Genomic DNA, 18,917 nt, shown 5'->3' with positions numbered 1-18,917 from the left:
TCCAAATCACAAGTGTTTTCTAATTAACAATGCAAAACATAAAGACTGTTCTGCAACTACAGCTACCCTGAGGCCCTTTCTTCACAACGAAAATGGTTTTGTTTTAATCCAGCGTTTCTTATCAAACTTAATTGTGTGGAGGCTAGTTTTAGTTTCTACCTTTTTACATTTTTGATGATCCGAGTCCATGAATGAATAACGTCTATATTTAGTTTGTTAAGGAAATCCTTTGTTTATGATGGAAACACAAAATTAGCCGTGGAAACTGTCGAGACATGTGGCTACACAGGAAAAAAAACTAAATTTTTGATTTCACATATTTATCATGCCTTAATTGGTGCACTAATTTGATTTTCTTATATAAATGCTAAGAAATTTCAAAAGGTAAGTTAAACATTCGATTCACACTGGATCAAGTTAAATATGACTGAAATTGAAGTTGTTCTGAATCCAATGGTGCCGAACATATGATATCACTTCTTGTAATTTTAGAGATACAGCCATTTCTATATCATATTGTATAAAGTCTTCACATTGGGTAAATCATTTTATCATTTGATACTTGTGCTGTAGCTTAATACTCTGATTAATTTGAAAAATATTCCACATTACTACGAAATCAACGGAGTCACTGGTCCCATGTAGTAAGCAGATGTGTCATGTACCTATCATGCCACCTCCATGGTTGTGGCGTGCATCATATGTATGAAAATGTTTACTTTTCAATATCACTCAGCTTATATACTATATGTAACTACAGCTGGCTGCGTCATAGAAACATCTGTTTGTAGTTGTTTTTCTCTTCGCTGCCAAACCTAATTTTACATTAACTACTAGTTTAAACACTAATAAATACCACTGTCTGGGTTTGCCCTTTGGGAGAAAGCTCTGATATATAATTGCTTGCGTGGACAAGTTTTTGACAGATAGAGGATGATGTGATTTACATCAGTAATATTTGAAGGTCTCTTAGTGCATTAAATAGTAATGATGTCTGTGCTAGGATGGAATAATTTTGTAAGCGAGTCACGGAATACAAATACAGACACATAGAAACATATGGGATCAATATCAAACGCACTTTGTGATCAATGTTAGGATTAATTGGGAATGTCACAAGGACCAGAGTGCTGTGATGTCAGATAGTGTTTAACAGCCGCTGAGCTACTGACTGACAGTCTAACTGGCTGCACTGAATACCGTCTTTTAACACATGTTGTGTATATTTCACTTCTTCTCCTCTAGGCTCTGTTTTCTACGCTTGAACTCTGTTTCAGCTGCAGAGATGTCAGCTCTGGTTTCTCTTTTTCTGTGTATGTCTTATTGAGTTTTCTTACTTAATTCAGTGTTTCATCACTGATCAATGTTTTATCACTGTTTTATCTTGACAATTGGACAATTGCCTGACCACTTTTTTCCTGTTAACAGTGGACCCCTGAGGTTTACTGGGTGTAAAAAAGCCTTGAAATGCTGCCTACAATTTACGCCTCTTGGATCCAGTCTGCCTGGCCCTGGCTCCGTTTATTTATAGGAGTGTTCCAGCGAGGTGGTGTACAGTGGGAAAAAAGCTTTTGATCTTAAATTGAGGATGCTTTCCACATCTTGGTAAGGAAGGACACTAGTCAATATTTGGCCTGAGGTTATTTAATTTGGACAAGGAGTTTGATTCATACATTAAAAATTCCAATTACCCTGTCAAGAGTTGAGCGAGCCCAGAGGAGGCTGTTTTAATCATACAGCTTTATCAAACTCTTTAAATTGAGTTTAACATGGACAGGATCATACATTCTGCCTCGGGGAAGGTGATATCCCTTAATTTGTACTAAACAGTAAACATTTTAAAAATCCATGTTTAACTAGAATTACTTACACACTATAAATACTGATCGCTCTTTTCCCTTTCTATTCTTCTCTCAATTTTTGTTATATTATCGAAGTTAATAAACTTTTATGATGCTTTTACAGAATATGAAGGATAGATAAATACTCAATTTGTCCAGTTCTAAATGTCAAAAACAATTACGCAGACTGCTGCTCTTCTGGAGCACAATCATATCAATCGGTTATTGAAAGAATGGGTCATTATAATCCTAAAATGTGCCCTTTTAAAAGAAAAATGAACAAATAAAAATGACTTGATTCCTACATCTGTATGCTACTCATGTTCACCCATGCCGACAAGACGATGTTATCCCCTTTCTTCTGTCATACAATGTTGTGGTCAAGTATAATTCTAGCATATGTGTGATCTGCAGGTGGTCACAGCTGGACCTCATGTCTTACCATTCCTGAATCTATTTCACAAAGATATTACAGAGATCTGAGCTGCTGTCAGATATTTCTCATTCCGTCTTATCAGTGGAAGAAATGATGCCTGGCACGGCAAACAAAGTATGTGTAAAGTCCCTAAATAAAGCATGAAATTGACGGGACGCCTGTCTAAGTGAGGCGCTGCGGAGCCACAGGCTCTCCTGCAGCAGACAGGTGCAGCTGCTCACCTCCAGACTGCACGCCTCCCATTTGGACTCTCATTAAAGTGGCCGGCGCTCTGAGTCAACACTTTTAATGCAGAAAATGACTTCATTCATTTTCCATTATGAGGACCACGTTTTAAAATCGGCCTACACAAAAGCCCTGCTCATTTTTCTGCTTCTTCTCCGAGGAATTTGCATACATTGGGCCGCGGAAGACGCAGAACTTCCCCCATTTTAGACATTTGGTCATGGTGGTGTTCGAGTGCGGGATAAAAAGGAGTAAGCAATTTACTTCACTATACGTCAGCTTTCAAAAGCTACTTCAGCAATCCAGACACGCAACATCCTTATAACCCTGCAGATTATCTGGTGACTGACTTGTATATTGATGAGCATTTGTGTGTGCGCAAACTCTTGTGAGCGTTTGAGTCTGTGAGTCTGTTTGTGCATGTATGTCTGAATGTGCTGGAGACAGAAGCTGCAACACTGATATTTGAACAAAGCTTTTAACTCACCAGGGAACTGGTAGCTGTAGCTGGGTGCGAATCCAGTGTATCCGCGGCCATACGTTGCCACAATATTAGGGTAACCTAGGAACGAGATTAAAAAGAGATGAGAAGCACAAACACACACGTACTCACAGACAAACACTGGGGTATGGTTGATTTGACAAGGAAATGCAGCTTCAAAAGTCTGGCTTTAAAACTCCTAGGGACCTGAGTGTTCTCATTTTGTCAAAGCAAATTCTAATGTTACTTAATACCCTAAAAAATACAATAATCCACATTAAATATGTGCCTGAAATAGTGAGGATTAAGTATTACATTTTGGAACAACACTTTTCATACACAAAGTCTTGTTGGTCTTTTATTATGTGAAACCCTAGCTTGATTTTTTTGAAAGAAACTGTAATAAACGAGAAGTGATTGATCTTTAGTGGTGGCATGTCTTTATAGCACATGATGTTGACGGTAGATTGTCAGATAAAAAGCATTCACTGCATGTCCTGTTTGACAACAAGCATCACCCTCAATCAATGGTCAAGCATCACAATTACATTATACGTCAACAGAAGCATTTTTTTTAATTGATTCCCTCGTCATCCGTGAGAGTTTGATCTTCATTAGGATTCAATAACTGTATCTGTTTGGTACGGTTTGGTGTTTGAGACCCAAAGCATTGATTGCTCCTGAACAAACAGCACGCCTCTTTTTTATTAACGGCCCGATTCATCTTCATTTTTCATCCAACCATAAGTTCTCTGGCATTTTTATAGCTCAGCATAATGACACTTTATAGCAGGCGCCTTGAAATGACGTTTATGCTCTGCACATCTTTAGCATAGCAGTGAGTTTCATGTGTTATGACGGCTGGATGCAGCTTGTTAAATAGATGCTGTGGGTAAGGAGGTGATGACTGTGTGTTGTGATGTTTTATAGGTTGGAACAAAGTTTAACCAGTAAACTGAATTAAAAACTAATTTTGTATTTATGGTACTGTAGAGTCTGCGGTGACAAAAGTTTTCAACACATAACATTGTTATGACATAATGAATTCTGTTTGTAATTAGCAACTACATTACGTCTGACAAATTGTTACAGACCTGGGATTTGTATTTAGGACAGTGGGGTTGTACACAAAATGTCAATTTCTACATAATGCTGCTTTAATGATGGAGAAGCAATAGGTGCCATTTTAAGGATCAAATGTGTTAATTATATATTTTTTTTAAAAACAAACAAACATGTGAGACACATTCGAGAATTTTTGCTTGCTTTAAATGAATACAAACATAAAAAAACAAAAGAACTAAAATCTAGTTGAAAAGCTGATGAATAAATAATCATTTCTAATGCTGCAATGAATCATTATGTGGTATATATAATATCCGATTTAAATATACTTTCATGGCATTTGTACTTTTAAATGAGAGCGTGCAACTGTGACCCGGTCAGTGTGGCTGACTTTATCCTCTGTAAATAATGTATCTAACATCACAGATCTGGATATGCCCTTATGTCTTAACATTTACATCACAGATTGGGCCTTTATGTGGTGTACTTTTTGTACAAAAATATCAGAGCATACAGTTCAGGACCAGATATATAAACAGATTAATGGGAGCTAAAGATTGGTTAGTCAGAGTTACTTTTTATGCAATTATAGGGTAACATTTTACCACAGCCACTGCATTTAAAAACTTGCTGAGGATGGCAAATGTCACTACAAATTGTCATCTGCAAACCAAAGTCAAAGTCTGTGTGAGGATACAGACTGGTTCAGAAGTTGTTCGGTCCCTGGGTGGATGAAGAGTTGCTATGAGACCCAAAGAAGACCCAGTGTCATTAGAAAAATTTAAGAGCAGCAGATGTATTGTTCATCTGCTGTCATGATTCTTATTACAACCACAGAGCCACCAGTTAATTAGCAGGACAGTTTTCAGACAGAAGCAGCTGTGGGCAACATATTGAGGAACGGGGTGTGAGCGAGCAGGCGGCTAGGAAGCGGGACACAGACAAAACAAGAGAAATTTGAGAAGAGTGGGCGGCTGAGCGAGTGAGCCTGTGTGTGTGTGAGTCAGTAAGAATTTGAGGACCATCAAAGGTAATATAAACATAATTAACCCTCTAATTATGGTATATGTCTCAGTCTTTATCTGTTTTCCTCAAGCTATTATCACCTTCAACCATAAGTCTGGACTAAATTACCTCATAAGAGGAAGTCCTTTAGGCCAGGAATGAATCACTGGAGCTAACCTTGATAATTCACTCTACAGTTTGTGAGCTACACCTCAGAAACTGACCTCGGAAACCTCTTTCAGGCTTTTGTGTTTTCAGTTCTTGTTCAAAATGTACTGGCCTAATAAACAGGCTGCAGTAATGTTGCCATATAAATGTGTAGATAAAACTTTTGGACTACAAATTCCTATCACCACTGCAGACTAAGTGTACAGTTCAGTAACGACAACGGAGATATTTCTAAATTCTGATACCAATGTTTAAAATACCAATTTGGCCAATGACTGAAGCAGATTTTGTTGTTGTTGGGTTTTTTTTTTATTGTTATTTATTCCCCTTTTGTGCCAACGAGACAAAAATTATTATAAAATACTAGAATTACCACCACATGGTTTATGCCTTTGCAGAATATTATTTTTTCACAGTGAAGCTGACCTTTGACTTTTGGATATAATATATTCTGACCTCATCATTGTATCCTTTTTGACATTTGTATGAAATGTTGTCATAATTATCATATGAAGTGTTGACTAATGGCCAAAAATGTGCTTAGAAAGGTCACAGTGACCTTGACTCTGACCACCAAAATCTAATCAGGTCATATTTGAGTCCAACTGGAAATTTGTGCCAAATTTAAAGAAAGTCCATCAATGTGTTCTGGAAATATTGCATTCACAAGACTGGGACTGAACCTGAAACTACATTTATGAGAGTACCTTTAATTCCTCAGAACTCAGTAACTGCTTCTATAAAACGACCTAGTTTTTCACTACTTACAAAGACTTACAAACCAATGGCAACTACAGATAAACATCAGCCCTGCATGTGCATCCCTTTTTTAAATATTAACTACTAAAATTATCGATACAATACATAAACTGTATGGAATTAGCAAGAACAGAGCTTTACATTTTTACATTTTGTCCAAATATGGCATGTATGCACTTGTATTCATGTGTCTTCAGCATGAAAGGCGACAATATTTTGCACACATGAATACTTGTGTGAGTATGCGCCTGTGTGTATGCTATGAGGGTGCGTGTGTGTGTCTGGTCGAGAGCATGTGTGTTGATGCTCTGTTCTGTATGCCTCAGAGCCTGTGCCAGCTGGAATCAGAAAGGTTGACCTTGGTCATAAATATCTAATCAGTGTTTGCTGTCCATGAAAAAGTTCAATTTATTCCTGACCCAATGGGAAAATGCCTCTCCCAGACCCTTTCCCCTCACTCGCAGACAAAAAGCAATGGGACTCAGGGAGGCGGTGAGGGGAACCTTAACCTGGTGTGGATGAAGTGGGATGGAGGCTACGCCGGGAAAAAAAAAGAAAATCCTCATCAGCTGCTGATGAGAAGTCATCACCAGGAAGCTACAGATGGATAGCTTTCACAAAACCCCCTCATTGTTTGTTTGCTCTGAAAAGAACTGTTATATGATACAATGAAAAGCCATCACGGACCGCAAAATATTGGATATTATGTGTTTGATACTGTCTTACTGTCAAACAGAATAAATGCCAACTTGAAATTGCCGGCTTAGATACCGCAGCTCCTCACACTCCCTTATTTCAACATTTTCTGAAATGGCAAAACCATTTTCCTACTCTGATGTACTGCATTACAATGGGTTTCACATTACTAAATGAAGAATTTGCCACCAGATGTGTGCACTGAGTGTCTAAGGAGAGAGCTATAGAGAGGCATATGAAAGTGTCGGCAAAGTGGATTAAGATACATGCCAAGTTAAGTTACTACATCATGAAATTCTTATTCTAATATGTGCATATCTGCAAATATTGCAAGAGAGTGGGAGGGAAGAGGAAGGAAGGAAAAAGAAGGAGAGACTGCCTTTCCTTCCATTTCACTAAACGAGGCCTGCCATTGTGTCTGGCCTGGTGGCAGCCTCTTAGTGCTCTTATTTGCCTTATTAATATGCATGCTAATGTACCTATTTTATGGCTCAACAGTTCTGATTCACTTTAAAATCAATTATCCATCTGGTACACCCATACCTCGCCCGGGCTCAAATGTGTATTAATTTCAGCAAACATACATCGGGCACAACACAATAAAGATAAATGCCTCGATTAGAGGCAGTAAACAAAGGAGCCAGGGATGGCTTTAATGAGATTTGGCACAAAAGGAGCTTACACTTTCTTAAATAATGAGCCTTGGGTCCCTTTTTCCGAATGCAAATTATATAAAGGAATGTTTCGCTGTCCTTGTTCCAATTTCATTTAGATAAGAATGTCTCCAAACAAGTTGGCTGTTAATATTCTCACATGAGCACATCACTGCCTTTCTGCCTGCCGTCTCCCAATGGAGTGGAAGAGTGCTGGCCTCTTCTTCGCAGACACATTAGCCTGTAATAAGTTCTGGAAAGTTCACTGTGCTTGTTAAATACTTCTAAGAGATGAGATGCAACTAAACGACTTAGATGGAGACGACACGGGCACCGCAAACAACTGTATAATCAGTCTCATGGCAAGGTCAACAGTTTATGCACCTGTATAAAAGATAGATAATTAGATTGATAGACGTTTTAGAAAATGAGTTTACTAATGCGTTCCACAGCTCAGCGTTTGGTTAAATCCACTGGTTTCTGTCCCATTTTTCACAAGAAAATGAAAAACAAGCCACAGCTAAATATGACTCGCTATCGACTATGAGAGCTGCTTTCAACATTACCTGGTGCAGATAAAAATGCATGACTGTGGCTCTGCCTGCACCTGCGACAAGCGGGGAGGGGAGGGGGGGCTACTTGCACGGCAAAACGAGTCTCTTACAATCAGCTGCATGTCTCTTTTGCTTTTGAAGGAAAAAATAAATCTTTTATGTGGGGGCAAATCCATTTGGTTGGGTCGCACATACAGATTATATGCATAGGAAATGTGAACCACGGATAGATAGATAGATAGATAGATAGATAGATAGATAGATAGATAGATACACAGATAGATAGATAGATAGATACACAGATAGAGAGAGAGAGAGAGAGAGAGAGAGAGAGAGAGAGAGAGAGAGAGAGAGGGCGGGTGGGGAGGCTGGGAGGGAGAGAGTGCAATAGTGTTAAATAAAAAGGGCCACAGGCATGGGCTGGATGGTAATGAAGAGGGGTGGGCCAGCAGCTGAGGTCCCTGTAGATGAGATCTCTCCCTGACATGTGTGTCCCCTTCATTACCCATTAAGGGGGGCACAGTGATGAATCCTTAATATGACATTACACCAATTTTCCTCTTCATTTAGCCTGATAATGTGCTGGTCTGCTCCTATATGCCCAGGGGCTGCCTGTACCAGACTCGACCAGAAATAGACCACAGTGGCCACTGGTGGCACACCTTGAAGCGGCCTAATTAGGGGCAGCGCCCACCTAATGGGGCTATCTAGACGAGAGTTTGCATAAGTTGATTTTTTAGAAGGTAGAAATTGATGACTGAATGGCATGCATATTTGACCCTTCCTCTGGTACATTTTGGGTTATTCTACGGGAACTGTTCAGGTCTGACCTTGGAATTTCAAGATTTTTGAGTAAAAACCAAACATAGAATTTCATAAATGATAGCATGAAGAATAAAACATATTTTGCAAGCTACTGCACTAATGTTGTTTTTACACATTTGGTCACATCAACCTGGCAAAGTTTTTTGCTTCAACGTATCAGTAAGAAGTAAATGTTGATTGCACAATGTAATGGCTATAGAATAATGAAAGAATAATTTAGATTGGTTCCCTATAAACCTCACTTTCACTACACAATTCTGTCTGCCACCAGGCAGGAAATCTCCCAGGATATGGAAGGTTACCTGGCAAGCCTGTCAGGTTGGCATCCTGGCAACATATTTGACTGCTTTCACATCTCTATTATAGACTAAATAACTGAAAATTTTAACAATTTCTCCTGTGTTGTTGTTATATGTGACTGAGGAAAATGGAAATGCTAGGGGGTGGGAAGTTGCCACTTTAAGCCACTGTGATAGTGTGGAAACATTATAGTAATTTTACCAAAATTCTCTCTGTACAAAGCTAACACCACACTTACCAGGCAGCTACATGGAAAAACAATATGTTTTATTCAAATACATTTTTAAAAAATGCCCTATAAACCACTTGTTTTTTTGATTGGCAGGGTGGATTTGCTTTGCTTAAAAGAGAAGGTTTTGAACAAAAAATGTTCAAAACTTGACAGCATTTGTATCTGTCTTCTGCAAACTCTTCAATGATGTCATTTCCTCTTAGTGATGTCACTCAGGAGAACAAAACAGTAATTTGGTGCAGAAATATATTGGTGTAACTGGTTGGAATATGAAACTAATGGACACAGTAAATCGTATTTTAATGAAAATTTGTTTTTTTAAATTTGATTAACACAGAACCATTTGTTCTCCTAAAACCAATAAAGTCTAAAATTCATATAATATTTAGGGAACACTTCACAATAGTTGTTTGACTGTTGACATACATTGAAATAGCTTCTAATCCATTAAATAAAATTCAATGTTTTTCAATCCTAGTCCTGGTCAGGGGGCCACCAGGCCTGCATGTTTAAGATGTTTCCCTTCTCCAACACGCCTGATTTAAATGTATGGGTCGTCATCAGGCTTCAGACAAGCTGATATTATTATTTAATTTAATTTAACTTCTTGCTCATAAGTAAACTTGAATTAGTGTCTTCACAATTCAGGGATAGTTTTATAGTGCCTAGTTTTAGAGGAAAACTGAATACCTTTAACATTTTTATTTGCCTCCTGGTAAAAAGAAAAAAAAAGTATCTATTTAAAAATGTAAAAAATAGGCCTAACTGTTGCTTATATTGCTCAATTGTTTGGGTATTTGCGTGTGTGTGTGTGTGTGTGTGTGTGTGTGTGTGTACACTATGGTGTGAGTTGATGCGTGTACGACTCACTCAGCATGCCCATCCCCAGCATGAAGGCATCCATGGTGTAGGGCAGACCCCTGGCTCGCCCTCGTGTACCTGGTGGGAACATCACCTCCTTGGGCTGGGCCTTCTTACATTCTACCTATGTAGACAGACGAACACACACATATGCACATGTACACACACAAACACACACACAGACACACACAGAGACAAACCATTAGACTGTGTAGGGTACACAAGCAGACAGATCTGACAGGGCTGTCTCAGCTCTTTAAGGCGGTTTTCTATTTGACTTGCACAGCGCTAGATGTTTTCCATAGAGAAAAACAAGAGTGAGTCAATCTGAGCACCTCACATTTTAGAGGAAAGTCTCGGAGGAAAACTTACAATCATGCTCCTCCTGCATTAAAGCAAAGGTTGTTGCTCCAGTGAGCATGTGCCCAATGCCTCAGGGAAATACATGCTTAATTCTTTCCAAGAGTTTCTGAGACATCAAGGTAGGAGAAGCTCTGTTCTGCAATGCCATTACCCACAGTCCTGCTGCGTGGCAGTATGTCCGGCTTCTTTGTGAGAGGCAGCTCTTTGTTTCATCAAAACACAGAATAATCTCAAAAGCATTTATCTCTCCTGACAAAATCTCTATTTCCTTATTTCATTTAAGTCTCTCCAGTGCTGTGTGTTTAAAATCTGAAGCTTGTGTTTTTAAACCTAATATGGTTACTTTTTTGTGTCTGTGCTTCTATTTGTACATTGTGTATCCGTGTACTCTGTCTGCTGGGCTGAAGTCCCCGGTGCCCCACAGTCCAATTCCACCTGCAGCACTCATCTCTCTCCTGAATTTCTTTCTCTCACTCCACTTCTCACACATACAGGTTTGTTCATTTCCCATCTTGCAAGACTGACATCTCCTCCTCCTACATAACACATATCAAATGAGGGATGTGACAGGGGCAGATGAGGAGAAGGAGGAAGATGAGAGCCCTATTTACCACATATCTATCCTATCTCGATGAATTATAGAGAAGCGCGATCGGCTGACAAGGGTGGCATGGTCTTGTGTCTGTTGGTTGTTCTTTGGTAGGCTGAGTCTGTTCACCATGCTGCACAATCTATTTGCTCCACTGCCTGCTTGGCATCAGCCTGTCCATCTGTTTGTCTGTTTGCCTCCTGGCTCTCGCCTGCTTCTCCCTACTGCCTCCACTTAAGCGGGGCTTTCTCGGCTGCTGCGATTCACATGTCATCCTGGCCTGCTGCACAAGACAGGCTAGTGCGCCAGTGCTGTGTACACCTCAACCAAGGTACGACCCGGCATCCATACAAATAGGTTTGCATCTCTGACAGGCCAGCGGTGCACATTACTATTCATACACAAACTCATATACACAGATAGAGGTGAAAGAAGTACTCTAAGATTTAACTAAGATTTTGTATTTGAGTAAAAGTACCACAGTGTAGACAAACTCTGTTGCGAGTAAAAGTCATGCATTTAAATTTTGAATTAAGTAAAAGTTAGGAGTGTAACGGTACATTTATTCATCGGTGCGCATGGTCATAAAAAGAATACATCTGACTGATCCACACTCGAACCAGAAGGTGGCGGTAATGCATCTTAAAGCTGTTTGCCAACCGCCATTTAACAATAAAAGCAGAAGAAGAGGCCAACACAATAAAACAAAATGAAGCAGAAGACGCTGTGACTGACTATGTGCTATGGCAACTTCAAATGAGACACCGGAGCTAGATGACCTACCGTAAATCTACTATTTTGACCTGGATACGGTGGGGCCGCTCAGCCTTGCTTCCAAATTTTTCCCAGTGGTCACTCTTGGTATTGCAGTTAAATTTCCCCTGCTCATAAAGCTTTTTCCCCATAGACTGCCATAGCAGTAAATCAGTCGAGGGACAGGACACCTCGACCTGCACGCATTGTGATGCTGTGACATCATCACAATGTAAAGTCTATGGGCTGAGCGGGAACGAAAGCGAGACACCTTTATTTTGCATCGATTATATTACTCGTTTGATTCAATAGTTGCTGTCTTTGCAGTCCCATCTAGTTCTGTTATTTAATCTATGGGCTCTAAATGTTTCTATGAAATCAGCTGTGTGGGAAAATTTGGATTTCCAGTGAACTATGCCAGCAAAGAACAGTGAGTGGACGATAACACAAGGATGGTGTATTGTTGTTGTTCGACAGTTGTAGGCATCTTAGTGAAACACGTCAAACATTAAATTGTGTATTAGACGGCATAAACCAGTTGTGCCAATCCCAAGTCCAACAACTTCTCCCAACATTTTGAAGCAGCCTCTAAATGTGAAAGCAGACAGGGCCAAAGGCATTAGACCTATATTGCCTTTTGATTTTTTAATCAACCTTGAATTAAAATATGACATATCTGAGATTGTAGGCTACAGAAGTCCTGTTTTCACTACCCAAGGCAGATACCAATTTCCTTAAACGCAAAGTAGCATATAGAGCAAAGAAAACATGTAATTCTTTATCAGCTTTATTGACTGAAAAAACACAGAAATCAATGTTTGAAAAGCAAATTAGGAAACACCTCGCAAAGCCATATTTTTAGGTAACTATGCATAACATATGACTAATATTTGACAATCGTGTTAACTGTTATATCTAATGAATGTATCAAATGTATGCGTGGACTGTAATGTTTATTGTATGTTTTTTGTTTTTGTATGTTAGGACTTAAATGTTTAATGTATTTCTACTTTTATGTTTTTCTTTCTCAAAAGCGATGATACGTGTGGACTGTAATGATTAATGTATTTTTTTATACGTATGCAAGTTGTTTTTAAAGCGGACCAGGAAGAGTAGCTGTGCTTTAGGGCACAGCTAATGGAGATCCCGACGAATAAACAAAAACAAAATTGTATGTTCACTGTTTCCTACTTATTGCACTACAGACTGTACCAACTATCTCAGGGGGGACTAAATAACACTAGGTGGAACAAACTGTAACTTACTATTGTCTGTTGAATATAAATTAAAAGAGACCTAGCCATATGCTTCAATGATTTGTTGCTGCTATTTTCCCACTGTAACGACCTCGTACCAGACTGTTAACCCAAAACCGAGGTACACACCACACTGAGACCTCTGTGCATGCTGCACATCTGGTAAAAGTACAAATGTATCAGCATCAAAATATACTTAAAGTACCAAAAGTAAAACTACTCATTATGCAACACGGCATGCTACAGAATAATCTATATCATATTATTGTATTATAATTGTTAACGAATATAATATATATCATTTTTTTGTGTTCATATAATTAAGGTTTGCATTATTAAACTAAATTTGCAAAGTAACTACAGTAGTAACTAATGTTGTCACATAAACGGAGTGGAGTAAGTAGTGAGTTTGCCCCTGAAATGTTGTGGCATAAAATTTTAACGTTGTAGAAAATGAAAAATAGTAGAAATTAAATACCTCAAAATTGTACTTGAATACAGCACTTGAGTAAACGTATTTAGTTACTTTCTGCCACTGTATACATGTTCACACATGCACAGTGGCAGACACAGCGTGTTATTGCAATTTGCCAAACTGAAATAAAGCCCCACGTCTGTAGAAAGGTGCTGTGTAAATAGTACAACAAGCTCCGTACATCCAGCAGAGAGCTACAAATGTAAAGAGGGAACACTAATGAAAAAGGTTTCTATCACAGAGGGAAAGTTGCTGCGTTGCAGAGCTGTGATTTGTTGCTGTTAGCAGCCCTTTCATTTGAAGCAGACCAACTAAAGTACACAGTTCCCTCAGCCACTTTGTAGCTGTCACAGCTACTCTGCCCTCCTTGCTCGCCTGGTATGCTTTGACATTGTGCTGAAGAGAGCACAGGCACTCTTATCATCAGGGAATGACCCCCAGCGTGGAAGTAGGAGCCCTGGTGGGACAAATGGGCCTGTTAGAAACTCACTACGCTGCTGGGATTTTCACATGTTCACATAGCTGGGTGACAAATACAGCCGAGTTCGGCCCGTGCCGGAGATGTGATGGCGTCTGATCAGCATCCTGCGGTAGCCGCTGCCACATCCAGTGAGTTGGACGCTCAGTTGCCTGCTGGGAGGAAGACAGACCTGGGTGTGAGTCATGCCTACATGCTCTCAGATGCAGGTCTTTGATATTCAGAGAGAGGGCTCCTTGTCATGGATTTAAAACCAGCCAGGAGCCAGGATCTGTGCTGGTGTGAGTGTGTGGGTGTTCACCTGCTTCAAAAACACAGGAGTGTGTGAGGGAGCGAGGCAGGAGCTTTCAAGAGTGAACTAAGTCAAAGAGAGGAGAACAGAGAGGACGGCAAGACAGTTCAGAGTCTGACAGTGAAGCAGTACAAAGGTTAAGCAGTTGTGAATGCAGAGATTCAAATTTTGCTGCGTGGAAACTGGACCTTTTGCCACATGAACTGAGAAAACACCAAACCTACAAGCTCTCATTTAAAGTATTGTCCTGGATTATGACTGGTGTAAGTTGTCCAGGACTGTTGATGTTGTGAGGGCGGCTGAGTATTGTGTTGTCCAAGGTAACATGATTCACCCTTTAGACATCGTGAATGTGGGTGTTTGTCGAGAAAGGAGGCACCCTCTTTAACGTGCCTTGCCTTCACAGCAAGGCACGCACACACAATCACACAGATGTACAGTTTGCAAGACAGCTGACTATTGAAGTGAATTTCACGTGCTTTTCACATTTATCTAGATGCTTCCTCCAACTCCTCTGATATACTTCAGTTGATAGCTTATCTTTGAGATTTGTGTCATTCTGTAACACACGATAAAGTCAGAGAGGGGAAAGCCAAACAGTAGTACCTATACGCTCTTTAAAACGTTTAAAGAAATCCTTTAGCAAGTTATTTGAAATCGTGGTTGTGATCGCTTGGACTGTTAAATCAGAACAACGTGAAACTCTTTACTGTGTTAGCTTGACCAATTCGCAGCAATCATTCAGCTCCAGCGTGCGGCATACAGCTGTTCAAAAAAGCGGGCCTTGGATCTCGTCCAAGAAACCTGCTGCCCAGTTTGTCAGGAGTAAAAAGTAATCCAGAGCAACAACAGGAAATGACCCCAAAACGCTGTGTGCTATAAGGAGACAGATGTTGACATACAGTGACCAGTGGAAACTCATGCCAGAAAAATCTAATGTGACAAAATAAAAAAAAGGATCTGGAGTAATAACTGATGGTTATTTGTAAACTATTAACGATGACTGATGTTTATAGGCTCGATAAATTATCAGCCCACTACTGGGAAATTCATACTGTAATATATCTGTATTGTTGAAATTATGGCTGATTAATGGAGCCAATAATAAAATGCCAAATTAAGTTTCACTGACTTAGCAAGTGCAGCATTTACATACTCCTGGCAGCATGCTCCTCTCAAGTTGGTTTGCAATCCGTCAATAAACACAGAAAAGTGGAGCGCGCTGTTGGTACGCTCATTGTGTCAGCCCGCTGCACCTGGTAGAGTCATATATTGCAGACTAGGGAGCAGAAAAGAGGTTTCAACGTTGTTGTTTTTTATTTACAGTTTTTCAACACGACTGTTAAAAAAAACCTATTTTTACTCATTAAATCTGAGCCTTTCTTACCCTCAGGAGAGCATAAACTAAAGTTTAGGAGCTTTTTTAATACAAAAATGTGAAATGATTGGTTATCTGAGAAAATTCAAAACATGCATCCTAAACTAAATAGGGCTTCTTGCTGAAGGTGATTAACAGCCCCGGTTTCCACTGGAGCTTTTAAACTCAGGAGAAGACAAACGAACAATAAAATAAATAGGTGATATATTACACATCACCTCCATTAGCGTGAATATTTGAGAGTCATAGCAGAATATGTATTTTGTATATACAGTATTTTGATCTGCTGCTGTCTTGTTTTGGTTATGAAACCTTTTTCGAGGTTATTGTTCTTTCAAAAATATCACCATCTACTAACAAACGTGCTTGAAAAGGAAATTATAACGTGCACATATGCACACAAACATACAGCAATGTTCTCTTGTAGGACCTGAGCACTACTTGATCAGTGTAGTGTACAGCCCACTGATGAAGAATACAACAAACAGCTGCCTTTGTTTTCATGTACAAACCCTGTGATACAGAGCTGAGAGACGCTCTAGTTATGACCTTTTCAATACATCTTCTATACATATTAACCTTGTCGGTGGAACGGGAGGGCGTGGGCGGGACGGACTGGCAATGGCTGTCCTTCAGGGACGAGTGTTGTGGGTGTGGTGTGTGTGTGTGTGTGTGTGTGTGTAGAGGGGGAGGTGTACGGCTACTATTAGCTTCACTAGTGAATGGATTCCATCAGTAGACTGGCAGACTGAATAAAGGAAACAGTGTGATTCATTTACTCCAGCTCCCACTCCCAGCTGAACAGTCAAAACACATAGACTGAATAGTTAGAGAATGTCATGGATCTGAATGCACAATATCAGGCAAGGTGGTGTGGGGTTATAAAACGAAAACGTCACTTGGACATTTAACAAGAGGTTCATTTACAGAACAGAATGACAGATAACTAGGCTATAAAATATACCGTTTGATTTAAGCTAAATCCTTTAGCAGGGTTGTATGTGAAAAAGGTCTATTAATGAGAATTAGCATGTCCACCCAGGTGTTGTGTTTTCGATAACAGCTAATCGGAGCTGGAGCCGATATGTACCTGTGGCTATTGCTGATTAATTTGACGCGGAGGTGAATGCCGACTGTACCAAGTCCCATCAAAGACAAAAGCCAGATGTTAGTGGAGTCGTAGTGGGTTTTTTGTCCAGTGTGAAAAAGTGGTACAAGAGTCCAGAGAGAACTCCTAAGAGAAGGGGCTGAATTGATCTATCTATCAATCTATCTAATTGATTGAGCTATGGATGACATCATTAAGTATTAGTTCTACATATAGTACTTAATTCAGAACCAACTTTATTTCATTTTGAGTGCAATGTTTTATTGTAGTACACATAATATACTGTCAAACACATTGGGGTCCGAAGAATGCATCTTTGATTATTAATTCTGGCAGACAGCTGCGATTTTCAAAGTTGCGTAAACCGTCATTTCCTTGATTGTTTTGGCTTGTTGGTGAGCCAATTTTATTAATTGTCATCATCAAAATATGCTTTGTTATTTTCTGTTGATTATTCCAAAACATTGAAGCAACAAGGCATTTGACCTGCAGCAGTTGACTTCTCTCAGACTAATGACCTACTTTTAGTGCTTCACAAAGATACTTAGATAAATTTAGGACTGACAAGCCCTTAATTTTGGGGAGCTCCCTTTAGCCCTGGGATATTTGTGTATATGGCCTTAGAACGTTCTGTTCTACAATAATAGGTCCAACAACAAATATTACAAGCCTCCAGGGGTTAAGTATCACTTTAAGACCTCTGTCAACCAGTCAAAACAAAAAAGTGTATGTATTTTATAAAGAAGTTATTTACTGCAGACCTTCCATTCTCAACCACTTGTGTCCAGGGTCGATATAAAAACGTTAAAAGTTAAACGTATCATAATGGTAAGAAGTTTTAGATAAAACAAAATGATGCCTTCAATGGCCGGCAATCTCACAGGAGTCATTATGTTTGATGACATTTCTGCATGGTTATGTAAAAGCTGAGGAATATGAGGTCATTTTGAGGCCCAGGTGCTCCCTGTGGTGCCAAAATTGTTCCCTTGACATGTTTCTATATTCCAAGATGATATTGTCCTCAGACACACCGAGAGACACATTCAAGTAATGCCATGGTCATCAGGTTGACGTCAAATGGCCTCCATCACTTCCTCAATCAGCAGATCTGAACATCAATGAGCTTTTATGGAAAGTCCTGGAGTGCAGAGTGCGAAGTGGATTTCCACCTCCTTCATCCCTCAAAGCTTTCCTTCTTCAATGAAGGGTAAACATCCAATTACTTACAGTCCAGAACTTGTAAGGCAGCACTCCATGAGGGACTGAACGTCCTCCGAAGGGTGGTCCTACTTCGTTATTAGGCACTTGATGTTCAAACACTGTTTAAGATTTCCACTCCTTAAAAAAAGTATTTTCAAAGACAACAACCCCGAGACTTAAAGTTTCTCTCTTTAGCAATTTCCTTAAAAAATAATGATAGCTAGTTCAGTCTGAGGCTAGAACCAAATCTGTCCTGGGGTGATTTGTATAATTTTAGACCTAGGTGAACACCAGAAACACACAAACTTAACTTCATAGTCCCTTGCTTGAGGGCTGTAGATTTGAATTTTCATCGGCAATGCAACTGACTTGTTTGCAGGTTTGACACAGAACAGCAGAACTGGTGCAGCTGGCATTCACACACTCAGAAGGTGGGTTTAATTAAAAGGAATTATGTTTGGTTAGCTGATCACAGACAACCCACTGCTTATAGACATGGCTTAAAGGCTATGAGCTACTGATATCATGATACCTTTATCATAGATAGTGTATATGTATAACGTAATGTGCACTGCTCCTGGAAAATGTTATCGTATGACCTGCAATGTAAGTAATGTCTCAATATAAAGCGAGTAAACATCTTTCATTAACATCAAAAAGGCAGCATAAAACTTTTACCATGTGGGAGACAATAAATAAAAACATTATCACTATTATAATATTATAGAGTAACGTATTAAAAATTTGATTTTAAATGATTATATAATTGATTTGTTGAATTGATTGATGTGCCTTTGACTCGTAAGTCAAATTCGTAGTGTCAGTTTTCCCTATTTTTTGTTTTGCAATCTACCTTGTCTTCTTTTCAACAGCTCATGCTTATTGAAACAGCGCTCTACCTGACAATTCTGGCTTGGGCAGACA

At 39.4% G+C, this 18,917-nt stretch overlaps 1 protein-coding gene across 6 annotated transcripts in view; it reads right to left on the bottom strand.

Moving 5' to 3' along the window:
- LOC141006798 (RNA-binding protein Musashi homolog 2) overlaps nt 1–18,917 on the bottom strand; it is a 259,908-nt gene that overhangs the window by 48,982 nt on the left and 192,009 nt on the right. For all 6 annotated transcript variants that reach the window (XM_073479045.1, XM_073479043.1, XM_073479042.1 and 3 more), the window contains exons 9-10: nt 10,111–10,225; nt 2,990–3,064 (exon numbers count right to left, since the gene is read on the bottom strand). In XM_073479045.1, coding sequence (XP_073335146.1) covers nt 2,990–3,064; nt 10,111–10,225 — 190 coding nt within the window. The remainder of the gene's footprint in view (nt 1–2,989; nt 3,065–10,110; nt 10,226–18,917) is intronic.

Source organism: Pagrus major, chromosome 13 (genome assembly GCF_040436345.1).
Source record: "Pagrus major chromosome 13, Pma_NU_1.0".
Classification (NCBI taxonomy): Eukaryota; Metazoa; Chordata; class Actinopteri; order Spariformes; family Sparidae; genus Pagrus; species Pagrus major.
This window is presented reverse-complemented; position numbering and strand designations above follow the sequence as displayed.